The sequence below is a fragment of the Podarcis erhardii genome (genome assembly GCF_964252035.2).
Source record: "Podarcis erhardii genome assembly, chromosome: 14".
In the NCBI taxonomy this organism is placed as follows: Eukaryota; Metazoa; Chordata; class Lepidosauria; order Squamata; family Lacertidae; genus Podarcis; species Podarcis erhardii.
The window spans coordinates 10,539,232-10,560,409 of NC_138503.1; the positions used below are offsets into that span (position 1 = coordinate 10,539,232).

General features: G+C 46.5%; 1 protein-coding gene across 4 annotated transcripts in view; it reads left to right on the plus strand.

Annotated features, from left to right (window-relative positions):
- Nucleotides 1–12,499, plus strand: part of RBPMS2 (RNA binding protein, mRNA processing factor 2) — a 56,111-nt gene extending 43,612 nt beyond the window's left edge. The window contains exons 4-9 of one of the 4 annotated variants that reach the window (XR_014150867.1): nucleotides 498–560; nucleotides 1,746–1,896; nucleotides 2,864–3,009; nucleotides 5,620–5,794; nucleotides 9,700–9,767; nucleotides 11,126–12,499. Coding sequence is in view for 2 of the 4 variants with exons in the window: in XM_081839345.1 (XP_081695471.1) it covers nucleotides 498–560; nucleotides 1,746–1,896; nucleotides 2,864–3,009; nucleotides 5,497–5,598 (462 nt within the window). In the remaining 2 variants the exon portion in view is untranslated. Of the gene's footprint in view, nucleotides 1–497; nucleotides 561–1,745; nucleotides 1,897–2,863; nucleotides 3,010–5,496; nucleotides 5,795–9,699; nucleotides 9,768–11,125 lie in introns of those variants that run through there. The other 3 variants (XR_014150868.1, XM_081839346.1, XM_081839345.1) reach the window with 3 other exon arrangements.
- Nucleotides 12,500–21,178: the final 8,679 nt, after the last annotated feature.

The window sequence follows — 21,178 nt, forward strand, 5'->3', positions numbered from 1 at the left end:
CTCGCCTCTCTGCCCTCCTCCTCCGGGCAAGCGGCGTCATTTGGGCGGCAGCGCCAGCGGCAACTCGCCTCAGATCACCTGACACGGGCCTGCCGCCGCCGCCGTGGCTACCTTACCGTAAATACCTCAGCCCAGGCAGCAGCAAGAAGAAGCTGGCAGTGGCGGCAGGTTAGGGGTTAGGGGTTAGGGGCGCAAATTACTTGCCTTGCCCCGGGTGCTGACCACCCACACTACGCCGCTGCTTGGTAGGCTGAAAGGCATAGAAGAACTTGCTGGGGCACCAGGTCCCTTGCCAGGCTGTCTGTTTGGAGCTACCAGCTCTGTGAAGGGCACATGGAATGGAATGGAATGGAATGGAATGGAATGGAATGGAATGGAATGGAATGGAATGGAATGGAAACCACCACCACAAGCTGTACTCAGCAGTGTGGCTAGATCAGTTAGTTCCAAGCACATAGCATGCACATGTTTTTTAAATCATGTGTTCTTTTCCCTAGCCGGTTGGCTTTGTTACCTTCGACAGCCGGTCTGGTGCGGAAGCTGCAAAGAATGCATTGAATGTGAGTATTGAGGACCATGCAGTTCAGGTACTTGCACAGCCCAACAGCCAGAATGACTTGGGCTCAGCATGCAATTCCATCCCGTCTCATATCCGGTAACTTCATTGAAAGGAAGTGCTGTAGATCTCCAGCTACTTGGGACTCATACCAATAACTATTATAACACATACTTGCAAACTTTGCAAGTTCTCCTTACCACGTGGTAGAATGATGCTCAAAGCAAGCTAATCAGGAGTTGGAGCACTTCAGGGCATTAGTGAGCTGTGTGGGTTAACTGTGTGTTGCACCAGTTAAGCCCAGATGACATGGCTGCCATGTGTTTTCTGCCCTTCAAGGCAGGACCGGCCCAAGACATTTTGGCACCTGAGGCAGACCCCCGAATGGTGCCCCCTCCCCTCCACGAGGGAAGAAGGGGTGAGGGGATATCTACATTGGGAACAAGGGGGCGAAAGAAGGATCGACATCGGGATCTGCTGTGTCTGTGAATCCTACCACCTGAGGCAGTTGCCCCACCTTGCCTCATGGGTGGGCCGGCCCTGCTTCAAGGGAAAACCTAGGAATCTGTGGCATCTGTTGAAATGCATGGAAAGGTCTTCTTTTCCTGGCTCTCGCCTGTAAGCTATTTAATGCAGGAATAGCTTTCGCAGTGGGATGGAGTCGCAGCAATAGCCTCCCAAGAGCAGAGAGGGGACAGGCTTGCATCCTCATAGTCCCAACTTCACTGCCACTTTGTCCTGGTGACGACTGTTGCCACAAGGCTGTTGCTGTGGCACTCTCCCCAACCCCAACAGGCAAGCAGCTGCCGATGAAATGAGCTGGGAGCACAGCTGGCAAGGACCAAACATACACAACCACTCATATGGAGCGCAAAGGCCAATTGATGCTCTGTTGTGTGTGCTTCTTGCCAGGAACCTTCAAAAACTCTTGCCGGAAGTCTGAAACAGTAGGCTCTGTTCCTGCTACCAATACTGCTACATACATGGACCCAGCCTGATCCCTGGGAAAGGCACACAGACAACGTCTCCTTCCCAAGCTTTTGCATTGACAAGAAGACACATTTTCTGTATTGGCCTTGCACATTTTATGTACCGCTCTTCAGCCAAATTGTGTTCCAGCGTGGTTTCCAAGAAGATTGACTGCATGACTGTTATTCCATTCTGTTCTTTCTCTCTTCTGCCACTGCAGGGCATCCGCTTTGACCCGGAGAACCCCCAGACGTTGCGGTTAGAGTTTGCTAAGGCCAACACCAAGATGGCAAAAAGCAAGCTGATGGCCACACCGAATCCCACCAACCTCCACCCTGCCCTGGGAGCGCACTTCATTGCACGGGACCCTTGTGAGGAATATTGTGGAGCAGGGGGAGGGATGCGGGCCTGTGCTGGGGGGTTTGGTGCCCTAGATCAGCTTTTCCTAACCATGGGTCGCCACATGTTGTGGAACTACAACTCCTGTCGGCCCCAGCCAGCATGGCCCCAGTGGTCTGGGATGATGGGAATCGTAGTCCAACATTATCCGAGTGGTTGGGAAAGGCTGCTTTAGATGACGGCGCAGGCTGCCATTTCCTGCTTTTGCTGAGGGTTTCCTCACACATGGTAGCAAATGTCTTCCCCAAGTGAACACTGATGGGGTCAGCTGTAGTTCCTTTGGGAAGCAAAACTTTTGTATTAATTGATAATAGCATCTGTATGCAAGAAAGAGGTGTTGAAGGGGCTTAAAATGCAAGGAGATTATAATCAATGTATGCCATGGTATGAATGTGGCAGCTATGCCTATTCATAACTCTTTTGTTTTTACTGTGTGCTTAAACCTGTGTGAAGCAACCCTTAGCAAAACACCTACATCTGCTGCACATGGAGGGGAGAGTATCTGAAAGAACTGGAGCCCAACCTCCTGGTGCAGCTGGGCCCAACTCCCATTAGCCCCACCCAATGTGACCAGTGATGAGAGTTGGAGTGCAGAAGCACCTGGAGGCAAACAGGCCAGGGGACGGGATGGGACGGCTGCCCTAGATTCATCCCCCATCTCTGAGTGTGGAATAGGAGACACCTGTGTGCACACACCTCTGTGAGATGCTTGAGCAGGGCTGCTTGGATGGATGGATGGACGGATGCCACTGGGTGGAAGCCCTTTCGTCCTGAGCTGGGGTTGTGAGATGTGGTTCAGATGTGTGTATTTGCATCTTACCTTGCTGCTCTTTCCGCCAGAGGTGCTGCTGCCCCTACACAACCCAGCCTGTTTGGTTTATTTCCTTCTCTCTCTCCATCCATGTCTTGAGTGATGTGCTGTTGCTCCCTCATGTCTAGATGACCTGACTGGAGCAACCCTGATCCCAGCATCTCCAGAGGCATGGGCTCCCTACCCACTCTACACCACGGAGTTAACCCCTGCCATCCCACATGCTGCTTTCACATACCCAGCTGCTGCCGCCGCCGCTGCACTTCATGCTCAGGTGAGTCCATAATGCCCCCCCCCTTTTTTTTTGATGAGCAGGCATCTTGTCTCCTTCCCCCTCCAGCTCCAACAGAATAGCCTGCACCTTGGTCCTGTCATTGCAACTGCAGGGAAATGCAGGACCCAGAGCCTGGTTGGGGTTTGATAAGGTTACTAAATTGTCATTCCCCTCCACTGCTCACCCAGACAATACTGGCTTACTTTGGGAATCAGCGGAGAGGATCCAGTTTGGTGACAGAGGAGCTGTCTCAAAGGAAAAGCTATCCCTTAAAGAATCCAGTACCCTAAGCCCTTCAGCTGCTAGTAGTCTACAAGAGTGGCAGATCTGCATTAAAATAGGTGGTCTAGTCCCTCTCAGTGCAGTGGTAGGGAAGGGGAAGGGGACTTGTGTTGGTCTGATGTGTAGAGTTCAGGAAAAGGACCTGGCCTAGAATTAGAAAGCATTGAAGTGAGGAAGATGAGATGCAGATAGAAACACTGAAAGGACTGGGAAGTGCTTTGCTGTGTTGCTGTACTGCTGGAGGCTGTCCCAATAAGGACTACATAGTGCAGAAAGCCAAAGCCCTCTGTCTTTGGCCAAGCTATGGCTTGCACTCAATTGAATTAGTATAGCCTCTTTTATAAAGGGGAAATAGATGTCAACCTTTTGGCTCTACAGTCTCCTGATGCTCTTGCATTGCCTCCCATAGAATAGCATAGCATCCTGGCTCTTTTCTCCCTCCATAAGGGATCCCAAAGTCTAGGAGAGTTCTAGAATGCATTGCTTTACACAGGCCCAATCCCCTCCATGTGACTCTTAATGTGCTTGCACTTCCCTGGTGTGCAACTCTTTCTGTGTGTGTGATCCTTCTACACCAAGTGTGCCAAATTTATGGTCTCTAATATAATAAATGCATTTGACTACATTGTATGGCTTGTATGCAGGCGGTGTGTTCAAAAGTTGAGTGCCTCCTGCCTAGGAGAATACTGTTCCTGTTGCAGGATATCAGCCGGGGACAGTGCTGGATGTGACGCTTTGCTGCTCCTGCAAAAGGGGGAGCTCGGAACAGTGGTGTTTCCCCCTCACCCCTCCTGTCCACTTGGGTAGATCATTTCCTTGGAATGAACCCAGCAACTCGTCCTTTGAAATGAATGAATGTGTTACTCATAAAGCTTTTATAGAGTTAAACATTACTTCGCCCCTCCTTACTAAACAACTGTCAGCGCAGCATTCCGCCCAATACGTGAGGCTGTTAAGGATGTTAAGGATGGGAGAAGTTTGCTGACAGGTGTTGGAAGGAAGCCTAACCAGGAGATATTTGCCAAGCCCTTCTGCCTATGTGGTTAAAGCAGCCACATGAGGTGTTTTGTTGCAGTTCCACGTAACACAACAAGGGTGAATAGTCTCCCCAAAGTGGCGCAACTTTGGCAGGGACAATAAATACCCTATCTCTTAAATGCTTGCTCCCATCTCTGGCAGCTTATGGGGCGTTTTTCTAACAACTGTATCATCATCTTCCTTTGTCACAAGTCAAATCCCAGGCAGCCAGGAATCTTATAGTGAATGATGAGATGTTGTTGCAAGACTACGGGCTTATCCGCACTTATCTGTGTCCGAGCACTCTATTTTTTTCGCCCTGGAGCTTCCCTCACAAAAACCCACTTTTTAGCACTCAATTGGAGCAAATGTCAATTTGGGTTTTTCACAGAGTGCTGTTTGCTCCAGTTGAGCTTTAAAGAGCAGTTTTTTTGCAGGGGAAGCACCAGAGGGAAAAAGCAGGGCACTCAGACATGGAGCTTTAACACACTGACCATGACTGGAACAAGTGGAGGAAAGTAAAATGCAGATAAGCCCCATCTAGACATCAGATTGATCCACTTTCTGCTGCCGCAAAGGACAAACACAGCCAATTCGGAAAGAATTTGCCCTCGCTCTGAACACATGTACCCTTCCAGTGCAATCGCCAAGGAAGCACTTGCGAGTCCCCCCATTCCATTGCTTTCAGCTCAACCCTAATCAGAATTGCTCCTGGGCTGTGAGAAAGAGTTATGCAGAGAAGCTACTTGTAGAAAGGCGCATGAAAAGTGGGCAACTGCCAATGACTACAGACTTGCTGGAGTGTCTCCAGTACCAATGTTTCCCTCTACTAAAACACACCACTTTATTTCTGGGGTGGGAAACCTGTGTCCACATCCCCACAGGTGGTTGTGCTGCAAGTCAAGTCATCCCTGAACATTTGCCTTGCTGGCTGGGGCTGATGGGAGTTTGAGTTCAGTAACTTCCGGCAGGCCACAGGTTCTCCACCCTCTCCTTAGCTGAATGAACTAACAAATGACAATGCAAGAAATCTTCCTCTGTAGCCCTTCTTGCAGCCCAAGAAGAGAAGAGGCATCTCTAGATGGGTTGTTCCAGTGGTTTGAACAGCGATGACTACGGATTCTGTGTTTGCTCCCGAATGCTGATTCCCTCCCACCCTCTTCCCCGTCCCACCAAATCTCCTGGCAGGACCTACAGGTTGTCATGATCAGTGGCAGGCTGCCAGCAAAATGCCTCTTGCCCCCTCCCCCCCAAGGGGCTCCCACAGCGGCCAACTGGTGGTTGAAATGATCCCTCCTTTGATGTCTTCAGTGACCTGCCGCCAGGATGCCTACGCAGGCCAGCCCTGAAGCTCAAGGCTGGCCCTGGAGTTGTGGGACACCATAGTCCTGGCTTGCCCCTGCTAGAGTGGAGTGGCTGTACAACAGCTTCATTCCTAGAAGCCTTTAAGGATGGTGGGTCCCGTCTCTGGAAAAAGGCTGGTAAGGTAACATCATCTCTCTGCCATTTTGGGCACAACGGGGTTTTCCGCAAGCTTCTTTTTTTATTATTTTTCTGCCCCATCTCTTCCTTGGCAACCCAGTGCATGGGCCTCCACGCTATCCACCCACCAAAAGCCCAGGCAGGATGAAATGCCAGGTATTTCTCTAACCCACCTATTGCCAACTTGGCACACATGACATGGCACCACAGCATGGCACCCCTTGTGTTGAAAGTGGCCCCACTGAGCAGGGATGGATTGGTCCTGCCTGTGGGAGGGGAGGAGCCTCAGCGGGTGGCAATCCTGCCACATGGTGCTGTCGAGTGGGGCGGGGGGGGGGGGCTCCCTGCCACCTTTTTTCACTCACCACAGTCACGTGGTGGGAGGGGGGTTGGGATTGTAGTCGTAGCAACAGCACACACGGATTTAATTTCCCCCACACAGCCAACTGGTGCACACACACACACACATCAGTCACGCTATGGACTCTGGCAAGGAAGGGACGACCCATCCTTGACAAGAGACCAGAATATCCTTCTTCACACTCTTTCCAAATGTAAAAAATCCTGATTTCCTTTAATATAATTTTGTTCTTTTACTCCTTCACTCCAGTCTGATACGGTTGCTGCCTATGTCATAGAACTTCATAGGAAAGGGGTGAGGAAGATGTTGGAGAGGGTGGAAGTAGGATTGGACAAATCTGTTAATTGTGGTTTCTCCTGTTTTTCCAGGCTTAAATTTGGGTTCACATTTCCACCAGTGTGATTTTTTTTTTAAAGGGAATTTATCCTAATATATACATTTTTAATGCAATTTTGCATAATGCACGTCTTGAAAACCACTTCCCCTAATAAAAATGCATTTTTGTTCATATGTTTTCAGATACATGCACTCTTGTGCACATTTTACCCCGTTTTGTACTTATTGCTTAGCTGAGGAGCTGAATTGCAGACTTCGGAGAATAAGTTTTGAAGCATAGCTGAATTTCAGTTCCCATATTGTTTCAAGGAAGCATGAGTTGAGAAAGTTAGGCTTTAAATGCAAGCTGAACTGAATTCTCTCCCTTCCCTAAGTGGAAATTAGGGCTGCAGTGTTTAGTAAAACAAAGGGTTATGCTGATCTGACATGCAGATTTTAAAAAAAACTTTACAGATTTCATAAGAACTTACATTAGAGGATGAGAGCACCAATCTTATAAGAATCTCCCTTTATCAGGAGATACCTTTAAAGGTGATGCAGGCATCTTTTTTAAAAGTGTGCTGCTTCACAGTTGCTTACTCATGTGCAAGTGTAATCAATTGAGTAGAGTCATGTGATGGGCCCTCGTGATATGGACTGTTAGCCACGGTCTGTATGTATCCTGTATCTTCCCTGTCATTGCATATTGAATAATTGTGTTTTCATGTGTTCTGCCCCCCCCCCCAGCCAGCTTTGGTCCAAATTGAGAAAAAGAACACCCTAGCTGCCTTTTTGAAGCTGGTAATATGTACGCAGCCCATATGTAGAAGCAGCTGGCTTACTAAAAACACTCTGGAGAGAACCGCCCATTCCGCCAATGCTCTCAGTCTGGTCAACACAGATTTCAAAGCAGCCTCCAGATACACAATTGTCATCTTAGCACAGGCATAGAGCCAACCTCTTGCCCTTCCATTGGGTTGTATGTGCACCTTGGGTGGCTGTATCTCTCCTGGCAGGATCCTGCAGATCTAGCGACTGAGGGTTCTCTTTCCAGGGTTAAAGAGCACTGCACAGCCCAGCCAGGGAAACTTCCTGTTTCCACTCAGTTGTTGAGCAGAAGGAACAAAACTAATTCCAGATGTGCGGGGGAGATGGATGTAGGAATCTGGGAAATGCTTAAGCTACAGCTTGGGAGTGGTGGGAGTTTGTGGAAGGGCAGAAATACAAAACATGACAATGCTGGTGGCTATCAGGTGGGAGAACTAAATGAAACTTTTAACTTGCAGGGAAGGATAATGGTAAGAAAAAATTGAGGTTGGCAGGCATGCTACAGAGCAAGCCGTACTCACAGACTGTGCAGATGTTGGAGGGAGTAAGAAGTCCAGTCCCCCAGATGTTAATATTGGCAGCAGATTTTATATATAAATTATAGTGCATCTAGTAGTAGCAGTACGAAGGTGTGTTAATCCTCCTGAGTAACTTTTCTTTATTACATCACATTCACATTGCATATTTGAAGCACTCTTACATCACTCTTAACTGTTATAGCTTCCCCTGAAAAAACCTGGGAACTGTAGTTGTTGAGTGGGAATTGTAGTTCTATGGGGGGGGTCACCTAAGTCTTGACGCCCATAACAGACTTCAGTTCCCAGGATTCTTTGGGGGAAGCCATGATTGTTACAGTGGTTATAATTTAAGAGTACTTTAAATGTATGTTGTGGATATAGCCTAAGTTGCGAGAGGTCTTTAAGCAGAAGCTGCTGAATGCTCTAGCTCTGAATTCCTAGCGTTAAAACGGGGATTGGACCTTCAAGGACTCTCCTCCAACCGCATTATTGGGTGGAGTACATATAGTACTAATTATATTTACATTGGTCCTACTATTATGCCTTATGAGGAGGGCAAAGGTCCAATTGAAACTGCCTTCATGAATCCTCAAAGAAATGTTCCTCTTGGTTCCTGTGCAGTAAGAAATTTCTATTTGCTTTAGCTTGGGGATGGGCAACATGCAGACCTTCAGATGGTCCTAGGCTGCCCCAGCTAGCATGGCCAATGCACAGGGATAATGGGAATTGTAATCCAACAATGACTGGATGCCCACAGGTCCCCCATTGTTGCTTTTTCAGGTCATGGTTGTTGGGTTACTTCTGGACCAAATGCTGCTGCAGCTGTCCAGATGTTACCTCTTCTCCCCTGTTAAGTTGCCCTAGCCCCAAAACTTTGCAGGTGTCAAAATAGGGGCTCTTGTAGATTTGATACCTCACTATTCTCACACAAAGGGTCCCTGCGCACAAGCCTCGCACACTACTGCACATTTTCAGGCTCTGCTTGCTTTATTTGTTTACTCTGAAGCAGCCTCCTCTGCAACGAATTCTGGAGTAGGTGTATCTCGTGTGCAAGAGAAGGCTTATATGCAACAGTTTAGTCATTGTAATAAATGTTGTAAGTTTTTTAAAAAACCCAAACTTAAAAAACCACCACACCTTAATCTGCCAGTGGTTGTACTTGTAAAATAGCTGCAACTTGAAATGTGGTTGGTCTAGTTGACTAGGTGGTTAAGTTGCTTGGGAAGCAGTAGAGATTGGAAAGGAAGCAGGTTGTAAGTGTTGCACATGTGATCTATTTTTAAAATCTCAAATAGGAGCATTTATTTACCAGAGACTTGGTTCCAGACGAGAAGTACCAGCTCTGATAAATGTGGACAGTTGGAGCACATGAGACCGCTTTGGTTGTGATGGCGAAGAACAGCCAAGAACTAAAGCATCACTGCAGAGTTGTGATGTGGGTCAGGAAAGAGGCCCATGAGCTGTAGGTTGAGTCTTAAGACAGCCATTGTTGCCACCATGTCCTTTTTGTGGCAAAACCTACAGCTCTGCAGGTCATTCATCAAATGTGACCTCCAAGGCATAAACTTCCTTAGAACTGGGAGTTGAGAAAAGATGTATCGGTTGCCTTGAAGGGGCAGAGAAGATATTATGGGACCTTACTAATGTTATGGGCTTAGCAAGCTTGAGTATGTCTCCCTGTGTCAGTTACTCAAAAGATTGCAGGGAGCAATATATGCTGCCAGAAAAGAGTGGCAGTCCTGTTTTCCAGAGGATCTTGAGGAATAATGAGCAACCTAAGAGAAGTAACTTACGTGGAGTTTTTGGGAGCACTAGTTACCTGCATTGGATGAACTGATATTTCCCCCTCCTCTATCATACTCTGTCAACTCTGTCATTCTCTTCTAGATGCGCTGGTATCCGCCCTCTGAAGCTACCCAGCAAGGATGGAAGTCTCGTCAGTTCTGTTAGTTTTAGTGAGTATCTGGCTTGGGTGACTTGGCTCAAAAATAATAATTTATTCTTTATACCCCACCCATCTGGCTGAGTTTCCCCAACTACTCTGGGTGGCTCCCAATCGAGTGTTAAAAACAATACAGCATTAAATATTAAAAACTTCCCTAAACAGGGCTGCCTTCAGATGTCTTTTAAAGATAAGATAGCTGCTTATTTCCTTGACATCTGATGGGAAGGCGTTCCACAGGGCGGGCGCCACTACCGAGAAGGCCCTCTGTCTGGTTCCCTGTAACCTCACTTCTCGCAATGAGGGAACCACCAGAAGGCCCTTGGTACTGGATCTCAGTTTCTGGGCTGAACGATGGGGGTGGAGACGCTCCTTCAGGTATAATCTCTCATTAGTGGGGATCGGATAGTTGGACGTCAAGTATAATGATCTTTGTTAGATAAAACACAGACGGTGGGCATAACAGTTTTAAATTGGCAGCAGAGCCGCCCCTACTATTAGGCCAAGTGAGTAAGGTGAGCTGCTGCCTCAGGTGGTAGATGTATGTAAATATGTGGTGCAGGAGACATGGAATCAACCAACAAGTCCTTTACATTCTCTTGAGCTGGTGACAGTAAAGCTACACTACAGCCTTAACGTAACTATGTGGAATGGGAGGGTTACATATTATTGCCCGCACATGGGAATACCAGTGAAAGCAAGACTCCCTCATGGCAGGTCCCACTGCCCCCTTCAGCCATAATGTTCAGAAGCACCTGCCATGTGAACAATGTGATGAATGCTGACTGATGTCAGAGGTTCTTCTACATGTTATGGCATGAAGTGGGAGAGGTGGCAGACTCCCTGGTTAGGGGGTTATTGTGTTTTTCTTACTGTGTTATCTATTTCGTGTTTATGTTGCAAACCACCCTGTGATCCTTGGGTGAAGGGCGGTATATAAATTTAATAAATAGTGACAATAGTAATGTTACTCTTTAGGTTAGACTCTTGGGGTCTGGGGTGGAGGATTCTGTCCTGGTTACAGTGTTTGAAGTAAGGTTCAACTGCTGGTCTTCTGTAGGTACAATGCAGGAAGTAGGAGCCAGATAATCTCCACTAGTGACTGCTGTTTATTCTAACACTCATATATGGCCCATGAGCTTAGGTTACATCCACCAATTACCGTATTTTAACAAAGTTTTGATTGGTGTTCCCTGCAAGGAGATGCCTCCATTTATAACCACAGACCTCCATTTTTTTGAAGTCTTGGTCTCTTTTCTGAGCAAACAAGCAATGATAGGGAGGATGGGGGTGGAAGCTATCCTCCTTGCATCATAGTGGGGCTTAGATGAATGGTGTTCTCAGCAATGCTCTCTCCCTTGTTTTTTCAAGAGCTGCCTCTTGGTCCACGTTTTCCCCCTTTGTCTCTCCATGGAGTGATGTGCCAGGGATGAAGTTATCTGGATCGCTGGAAACCTTCCTTCCAAGCCCTTCTTGTGGGCACCAGCAAGGTGCTCAACTGCAGTAACTTGTCCTTCTTGTGAACGAAGATGTGGGCTTTCCCGTCCAGGACTGTGAACATAAACTGCCCACCCCCTCACCCAACTCAGTGGACTCTGCATGGTCTGTGTTTTCGCTTGCCTTCCTGCCTGCCTGTCTCGCCCTCCGCTAACTCATAGCAAACTTCCATTTCTGAGTTTCTCCTCCTGCTACGCTGAGGCCTAGTTGGAGAGACTCGGTTTTGGTGACAGACCCTTTTTCTCTTCTTGTTTTTTCTTTCTTTTTTTCTGGTTTCCAGCTGGGTTCCTGGCACAAAAACGTGGTCTAGCTGTGTGTACGGTGCAATATCCAGGGCCTTCTTATCCTAAACATTGTTTATGCAGTTCCGCTGGAGGAAGCGAAAGACAATCAGTTTTGCATGTTTTCTGGCATGAATTTAAAACACTTTAACTTGGGTGTGTGCGTGTGTGAGTGTGCAAAGCTTGTTTTTGTTCTAGCATTTGTGTAACCATAGCAACGGGTCTTGGCCTAGCTATTGATCACTGAAGTTTTTCATCTTGCTTCTGTGAAGACTTTGCTTCTGGAAAACACTATCCAAGTTTTTGCCCTCTCTCTCTCCCCCCCCCCCCCAAATCCCCTTGGCTTTCTTTTTCCTCCAGTTTTCCCTTTCCAATTTCTGCTTTGACTAGAATTTGAAAAAGAAAAAAAAGTTTCTTCTCGAAAGTACAATGCACTGGGTTTCTTGTCCATTTGCCCTTCTCCAGTTAAAAGTCAGGGTTGTTTTTGTGTGTGTTTTCAGTCAGACTTCTATATATAGAACAGCTGTAAAATATTTAACCTTTTTTTCCACATCCCTCTGATTGGAGAGAATCCAGTCTTGCCAAATAATCAGCCATCCTTATGGGAATACCGAACAAAGATGTACGAGTATTTTTGTACCATGTGTAATAAGGAAGTATTTATGCATCATAAAAGATTTTGTGGTTTTTGTGCAATTAATTATTATTAAAGAGAAACTGTAATCTGTAAGATAAGTTAAATGTTTAGTTAAAAGCTTGAAGAGAAAAAGACTTTTTTCTGTAACTGATTCAGTCAGGCATAGTAACAAGAAGTTGTGCAATTTTTGTTAACATTTTATTGCTTGGTATTTGGAAGTGCTTTAAGTATTATTGGACCATGGCTGTCTCGCTTGTATTAAGATTCTTGAGAAATAAGTTGCTATATCCTATGAGAATGTGAAACTGGATAATATATGAATTGTACTCAGTGGTGTGTTGACTCTTTAGTGTGGTGGGGGCAAGGGTGGAATGTGGCTATTAACTTATAGAGCTCACAAACCTGTCGTGTTTTGGAAATGTGGCATGGGATTACACTTGCGCCACACTTTCAGACTTCTTGCCTACCACTTTAGCATCCATAACTTCTCGCAAAGAATGCTGGGAAGTGTAGTTTAAGGGTGCTGAGAGTTGCCAGAAGACTCCTATGCCCCTCTCAGAGTTAAAATTCCCAATTCAGACCCCCTTCCCAGGGAGTTCTATGAATTGTAGCTCTGAAGGGAACAGGCTCTCCTGACAACTCTCGGCACCATTAACAAACTACATTTCCCAGGATTCATTGCAAGAAGGCATGACTATTAAATGTATACATTGGTACCTCGGGTTAAGTACTTAATTCGTTCTGGAGGTCCGTTCTTAACCTGAAACTGTTCTTAACCTGAAGCACCACTTTAACTAATGGGGCCTCCCGCTGCTGCTTCGCCGCTGGAGCACGATTTCTGTTCTCATCCTGAAGCAAAGTTCTTAACCCGAGGTATTATTTCTGGGTTAGTTGAGTCTGTAACCTGAAGCGTCTGTAACCCGAGGTACCACTGTATATGTATGCTGGATGTTGTGCATCTGCCTCCCTCACTCCTCAGTCCTCATCCTCGCTGTGGTGGTACACCTCTGAGTAGAACAGAATTGCTAGGCCACGGAGGGAAACTTACACCAGAGGCAATTTGGACAGGAACATGTATCACACCCTCCAACATTCCTCAGATGAAAATAGGGACATTCTGTTCTGCATCGGTATCACTGCTTGAGCATTTCTCCTGGTCAAGTGCAAAAGTTATTAGAGGAAACACACAAAACGGCAGTATGTTAAGCGCAGAAAACTTTCTGTTCCTATCTCTAGGAACCGAAGCTGTGTACCTCCGAACTACCAGTTGCTGGAAATGCCCTGCTTCTGAGCTTCCTTTTGGCAGAAAAGGGTGCTGAACTAAATAGAGATTTGGTCTTGCTGATTTGGTGGTCTGTGCTGCACCATTTCAGACTCTGCTTGTGGGACTCAATGCCCTTTGTATCAAAGAGTCCTGTCATGTAGAAAGCTGCTGTGTTATGGGGGGAAAGTCCCTAGTTTTTGATATGGAGAGAATTTTGCACTTAACACCTAGATCCAGACTTAGCCACTTGGTTGAAAACTGGGCCTCACTTCTGCATGGCTGGAAGGTAGCCAGCCCTCCATCTGCCTGCCAAATGTCTACCAAAAAGCCATCCAGTGACTGGTTTTGGCTGTTGGCTTCTTCCTTCCTCATCTCTCTGTTGCCTTTGTAGTCCTCAGCAGGTAAGATGATGGGGACTAAACTGGAATTAGTTGGCTCTGGTTCCATGTGCTGTTCGGGCTCCTTGTCTTCTGCCCTGGTAGTCTGAATGGACACTTAACCACTGCAGAGCCTAGCCATATGATCAATTCTCATACCTGCCCTTTCCTTGAATGAATTCCACTTTGTGTTTTATAACTGCCTGACACGTGCCTGGTCATCTGCTGTCCCTGTCCTCTTTGCTTCGTGGTGTGCTTGCATCGAAGCCCAAGCTGCCATGACCAGTGCCCACCAATTTGGCACCTCTGGAGGAGGGAATGGTCTTCCCTTTTTGCCTGCTGTGTGGATGCACCTGTTCCATTAGAGGGGCAATATGCGCTGCCGTCACCAAAAGGCAGGGACTGTTTTCATGAATAAATGATAACAAGTAAACCGTTCATGTTGAAACAACTGCTCAGCCAAGCGACATTCTCCCCAGCCCCAAATAACTCTTCCCCACCCCCCTTCCTGCAGTGCAGGTGTCTCCCTAGTGGGCAGCACTAGGATGGGGGAAGTTGCAGGCAGCAGTTGGAGTGTTTCCGCAAATGCAGGTAAAACTGCACGGCCCCTTTCCCAAATCCAAAGCAGACATTGTGTCTCCCAAATACAAACTATTTCAACATTCGTACCCAGACTTCTATGCATTCTCCATGTTATTGGGAACATCAGTCACTGGATTCTTCTGGTTATAATAATAATATATCATTTATACCCCACCCATCAGGCTGGGCTTCCCCAGCCACTCTGGGTGGCTTCCAACAAAATATTAAAATACAGTAATGCATCAAACATTAAAAGCTTCCCTAAACGGGGCTGCCTTCAGATCTCTTCTAAAAGTCTGGTAGTTTTTGTTCTCTTTGACCTCTGACTGAAGGGCATTCCACAGGGCGGGTGCCACTACCGAGAAGGCCCTCTGCCTGGTTCCCAGTAGCTTTGCTTCTCGCAGTGAGGGAACAGGCAAAAGGCTCTCAGTGCTGGACCTCAGTGTCTGGGCAGAATGATGGGGCTGGAGACACTCCTTCAGATATACTAGAGGCCAGTTGTGTTTGATGAGACATGGGTCTGCAACCCTGCTGTGTCTGGTGTAAGGATGGTTGATCTTGACTTTGGCTGTATCCCCTCTTGCCTGCTTTGAAGTGGCATCTCCATCTGCCCCCTTATCCTTGCTGCCTTTGGCAGAGGCATACCCACAGCTTGGTCAAACCAGTCCCTGCCACAGGCACAGGGCATAAAAAAATCTCCTTTCTGGCTATGGGAAGTTGTCGACATAACACTGCTATTGCAGCGAGATCAGACATGGAAAAAGCTTTCTATCCTCTTTGCACCATGGTACAGAGGCACACAATTTTTTTTTTTTGCCTTTCATCCTCTCCTCCCTTAATGTTTCAGTTACCTGGATTGTGTAAAATGTAGTAATAATTTCTAATGTGGCTATTGCAGTAAAGTGGCTTTTTCTTTTCAGAGGGCACTGCCCATACAACTCTTTGCCAAGGGCCCCTAGGTACACCTTAACTTTTGGTTATCTTCTCCACATTCCCTACTCTTTTGCTAAATCTGAAGCCGGAGGGACAGCATTGCTTACGAGAGGAAGGCAAGGCAGCAATTAGAGCAAAAATCCCAAGTCGTATCTAAGAACAGGCTCCTTTCTGTCAAAGACCTTCCATGATCTGTGTGTAAGCCAACAGAAGGAAAATTATTAATATATGGATCTCAGGGCAGCTGACAACATAAAAATGCAACATAAAAGCACAAAATGCATAATAAAAATAGGAGCAAAACAAAACACACAGCCCAATAACCCCCCCTACCCCTACCCCATTCTACAAACATATTTAAAAGAAGTATATGGTGCTACTCAGCCAAAAGCCTGAATGAAGAGGAACATTTTTTCGCCTGATGGCTAAAGGTGTATAATGAAGGTACCAACCGAACCTCCCTGGAGAGAGCATTTCACAAATAGGCAGCCATTGCAGAACAGGCCCGTTTTCGTGTTGCCGCTCACCTGACCTCTTGAGGAGACGTGAAGAAGTACCTCGGATGATGGTTGCAGGGTCTGACTAGGTTCATACGGTGAGAGGCAGTCCTCGAGGTATTGCAATCCTGAGCCAAAATTGACTTGCCACTTGTATACTAGGCTTTTGCCAAGAAGGCAAAAACTATTTTTTTTCTGAGTGGTGATGTTCATCTTCTTGGAGCTAGAGCAAAGAGTCTAGCTTTTGGTTTCACCTGATCTTGTGAGTCAATGAGGGATATCCAATGATGATGATGATTTATTGCATTTATAGCTCACCTTTCCTCCAAGGAACTCAAGCAACATCTGGAAGGCCAAGGGTTCCCCACACCTGCTCCAGATTATTTAAAGGACATGAGAACATATTTTTTTAAATGAAAGTACAACCCATGGAACATGGGGTCTCCATTTATTCTGCCTGTGTTATGAAATAAGGGGTCACCTTTCCTGACAAAGCTCCTTCAAGAAATCGACTTGGCTGCCCTTTGGCTTCCAGGAAGCTGTCCTATACCTGGCATATGTTATTAACCTCAGCATTGCCTGCATTGAGTGATGGCAGCACTCTGGAGTATGACAGGTATTTTCCACAGCCTTACCTGTTGATGCCAGTAATCAAACTGGGGACATTTGCAGTTGGAACATATGTACTAGAGCCAAGCCCTTCCCATATATACAAGCCACCTTATACCAGCCAGTGGCACTGTGATCTAAACCACTGAGCCTCTTGGGCTTCCTGATCAGAAGTTGGTAGTTCGAATCCCCACAACGGAGTGAGCTCCCGTTGCTCTGTCCCAGCTCCTGCCATCCTAACAGTTTGAAAGCAGGCTAGTGCAAGTAGATAAATAGGTACCACTGCAGCTGGAAGGTAAATGGTGTTTCTGTGTGCTCTGGTTTCTGTCATGGTGTTCCATTGCACCAGAAGCGGTTTAGTCTGCTGCCGACATGACCCAGAAAGCTGTCTGTGGACAAACACCGGCTCCCTCTGCCTGAAAGCGAGTTGAGCGCTACAACCCATCGTTGCCTTTGACTGGACTTAACCGTCCAGGGGTCCTTTACCAGCTTCTTTGCCCATCTAGGCATTGTGTGCAGACTCTTAAGCAACAACATCTCTCCAGGGTCTCGGGCAGAAATCCTTCCTATTGTTGAACTCCAGTCACCATCACTCCACCAGCCAGCACAGCCAGAAGTCAAGGATAATAGGTGTTGCAGACACACAATACCTGGAGGGCCACAGGTTCCCCATCCCCGAAAATGTTGCCTCCCACTTCCTTTCTTTTTACTCCAGTGGCTTCTCACGCCACCAGCACCTGCTCAGTCTCTGCATTGATTCCTGCTGAATCGTTTCCCCCTCCACTCCTGTCTGTCAAACCAGCCACAGTACTCAGCTTTGCTCACCTAAGCATGAATGGCCCCTGGGGACCACTAGAGCCAACCGTGGGAGCACCCTGCCCTCTGAATTATAGACGAGATTGTTTAAATCCTGTATTAACATGGGCTGAGCATGAATAATTCACACGCTCCGTGCTTGCAAAAGGGGTCTTGCGCATGTGCGCACACATCCTTCATAATAATCAAAGTAGGTCATAGCAGCAGCCAGGGCCCTGGAACAGAAGCACACTGCAATAAACCCGTACACACACAGAGCTGTGTTGACAGGCGGAGCAGATTGTGTCTTAATCTGGTGTGTTCATAACCAGCTTGTTGGGAGGCAAATTCCATATAGCACAATGGCTATCTGGTTTTGAAGACAGAATCTCCCCCTTCTAAAAACAGACACAACAACCAGGTCAGCTGTAAGTTGTTATTCACTTAAACCAGGGTTGGGGAAAATTTGGGGCGCAAGGGCCACATCCCCCCATGGGGAGCCTTCTGGGAGCCAGAGGAAGAGGAAGGACTCTAGGACCCTGTCAGAGACATCATGCCTCCTTCCCAAAGCCCAACTCCTTGCTTAGCCTGCTTTGGGAAGGTGGCAGGAGGTCTGGGTTAGATGTCAAATTTGGTCTCACTCCCACCACCAGTGTGACAAGATAATGTGCCTCCCATGGGCTCCATGTCGAAGAACTACTCTGGCCCACCATGGCTGTAGCCAGGATTCTTGTTGGAGGGGCATAAAGATCAAGTGTAAAAATACCCCCCAAAAGCGGACATTACGGAGGGCTGGCTTTTGTTGGGGGGGGGGACAGATTTCGGGGTGGCAGCACAAAATCTCAGATAATTGAGTATTTTAAATGCTTTTCAATCACCCCCCCCCCCCGCTATGCCCATGCAGCCCACTTGGTATGAAAAGTTGGCCGCCCTGATGAAGACACTTGGGTCTTCCTGGTTTTACGAGAGAATTTTGAACATGGCTATGGCACCATCTAGGGGAAGGTCTCAGTTCAGCAATCCAAGAACTATGTACAGCAGACGCTTGGGTTGCGAACGTGAACCATATGGGATGCACATTCGCAACCCACAGCGCTCGCAACCTGCAGTGGCGCATCTGTGCACACATGGGTTGCGATTCAGCGTTTCTGTGCATGTGCAAAGCACAATTTAGCACTTCTACGAATGTGCAACTGCCAAAACCCAGAAGTAACCCGTTCCGGTACTTCTGAAATTTGGCGGTCCGTAACCGAAAAAAACGCAACCTGAAGCATTTGTAGCCTGAGGTATGACTGTAGTTAAATGAAGGCCTGAGTTTAGCATGAGAGGTGGGGTGGGTGTGGGTGTGTACGCACACACACACAAGCACATACGTGTAGGCTTGCCAGTTGGAAGGTTAGCAGTTCGAATCCCTGCAACAGAGTGAACTCCCATTCCTCTGTCCCAGTTCCTGCCAACCTAGCAGTTCAAAAGCATGCCAGTGCAAGTGGATAAATGGGTACTGCTGCGGCGGGAAGGTAAACGGCGTTTCCGTGCGCTCTGGTTTCCATCAGTGTTCCGTTGTGCCAGAAGCAGTTTAGTCCTGCTGGCCAGAAAGCTGTCTGTGAACAAACGCCGGCTCCCACAGTCTGAAAAGCAAGATGAGTGTTGCAACCCCATTGTTGCCTTTGACTGGACTTAACCACCCAGGGGTCCTTTACCTTTACACATGTACAAGCATATTATCAAATAGGAATGGACACAGCTGTCAGTTTTGGTTCTCTCTTTCTCACTCTTCTGATCTTAAAATTCAGTTCTGCAATGTTTATGCAGCAATTTCCAAATGTCCATGTAAGCCCCATTATAAAGACCTCGATTGGGCCTCAAGTTGAGAAACGTCGTTAAACTGTGCATGGGAATGCGGCCTTTTTTCAAAGGGGGAAAAAAAAAAACTTTCCTCCCCTGGATTTTGCTAGTACTAAAATAAGAACGGCACCCTCCAGTTCCTTTTGCTGCCTGGGAATACCTGTGGCCTATAGGCCATTATGTATATAAAAGGAAAAAGACAAGGTTGTTGTTCCTTCTCTACTTTTTTATTCATTCTAGCTCTGGAAACATTAGCAATTGCAGTAATAGAATAAAAAAAAAGAGTCGCAAAGATGAACAGAAATTGGGAGGGACTCATATTCTTATGTTTAATATATAGTTTTAACATTTACAGAGCCTATATGATCTTTAAAAGAATTAGTGAAACTTGCAGCCGAATTTGGATGTTTAGTGTAATATGCATTGAATAAAGTAAAAGCAGAAAATATGGATATAAATGACAGCAGATTCCAGGAAAAAAAATTGATTATAGGGTATTGGTGGTGGTGATCCCATAAGAATAACAAATAAGAGCAACACACACACACACACACACACACACACACAGCAACTGGCAATCTTACAAAACAATGTGAGAAACTGTATCTTTTTCAGGCCAGATTGCCCGAAGATTTTTCATTCATTTCAACATTTATCAACTGAGATACTGGCTCAGCAAATTAACAAACGGCAGTGTCTTCTCAAAAATCATTTGGATCAAGAAAAAGCCAAGAAATAAAGGGGGATAAATATGCGGGATAAAAAAACAAAAAACTGTCATCCGTGGGTTTCAGACCTAAATCTGTATTGTATTATGTATTGCAAATTGCATTAATTGGATCACTGAGCAAACTGACACTGCACAGATCAATCCAATCTCTGCCCAGGGAGAAGCAGCTTATGCCACCACCTTATTTGAAGCCCTGCAGTTCATACTAGCCAGGGTGATGGTGGGTCTATCTTCTTTTTCTGTCACAGAAGAGATGTCCACATCAGGCCCCTTTCTGGGAGCTGGACTGGCATAATATCCAGCATTTCCTTGAGATGATGGTGGCATTGCCTCTGCTCTGCTTTCTGTGCCTGCAGAGGGACCTCCATAGTGGTGGCACCCTGTCAGCCCACAGGAACCTCTACTGGATCCTAACCTTCACCAGAAGTGTAGGCCAGGGGTTAGGATGACAACCTAAGAGATTTTACAACATTTGATGAATTAATTAAAAAGGCTGATACAGTGATGCCTCGCAAGACGAAATTAATTCGTTCCGCGAGTCTCTTCGTCTTGCGGTTTTTTCGTCTTGCGAAGCACGGCTATTAGCAGCTTAGCGGCTTAGTGCTATTAGCGGCTTAGCGGCTAAGAAAAAGGGGGGGAGGAAAAAAACTCGCAAGAACTCGCAAGACGTTTCGTCTTGCGAAGCAAGCCCATAGGGAAATTTGTCTTGCGAAGCACCTCAAAAGACGGAAAACTCTTTCGTCTAGCGAGTTTTTCGTCTTGCGAGGCATTCGTCTTGCGGGGCACCACTGTACTAATGTATCATCCAAAATCTACAGGTTGCTCTTAAAATAGAACAGTGGGCCAGAAAAAGTTAGCAGATTAACTGGGAAAATGGGCTCAAAGTATTGCCCCGGGGGGGGGGGGGATGATCCCACGAGACACATGGGAAATTTTGTGGCACAGAGTCCATAAATGTTATTTGAACATGATGATAAGGGAGACTTGTTAGACAAATATACTATTTTAATACCATTTTATGTGCTTATAAGGGATAATGCATAATTCTACAGTTCTTGGTTTCAGAACTGACTTGTATCCGAAAAAAGGAACATAAAAAGTTATTTCCAGTTTCAATTCCTTGTGGACACATCTGTATACATAATTACTTCCTACTCTCTCTCTCTTTCTCATATATATATATGAATTTAAGACAAAAAACAGTTTCTTTGTGACAGCACACAAATAGAGCTCCTGTGACATTCACTTATACAGTGCTTCTCCAATTTGAAATATTGGCTTTACTGATTTTAATTTTGTTCCATACTCAAAGCATGTCTCTTGGTTTCTCCCTTGTGTGAGCCCTGTGTACTTAATGAAGCTCTTTCTTACCCTGAG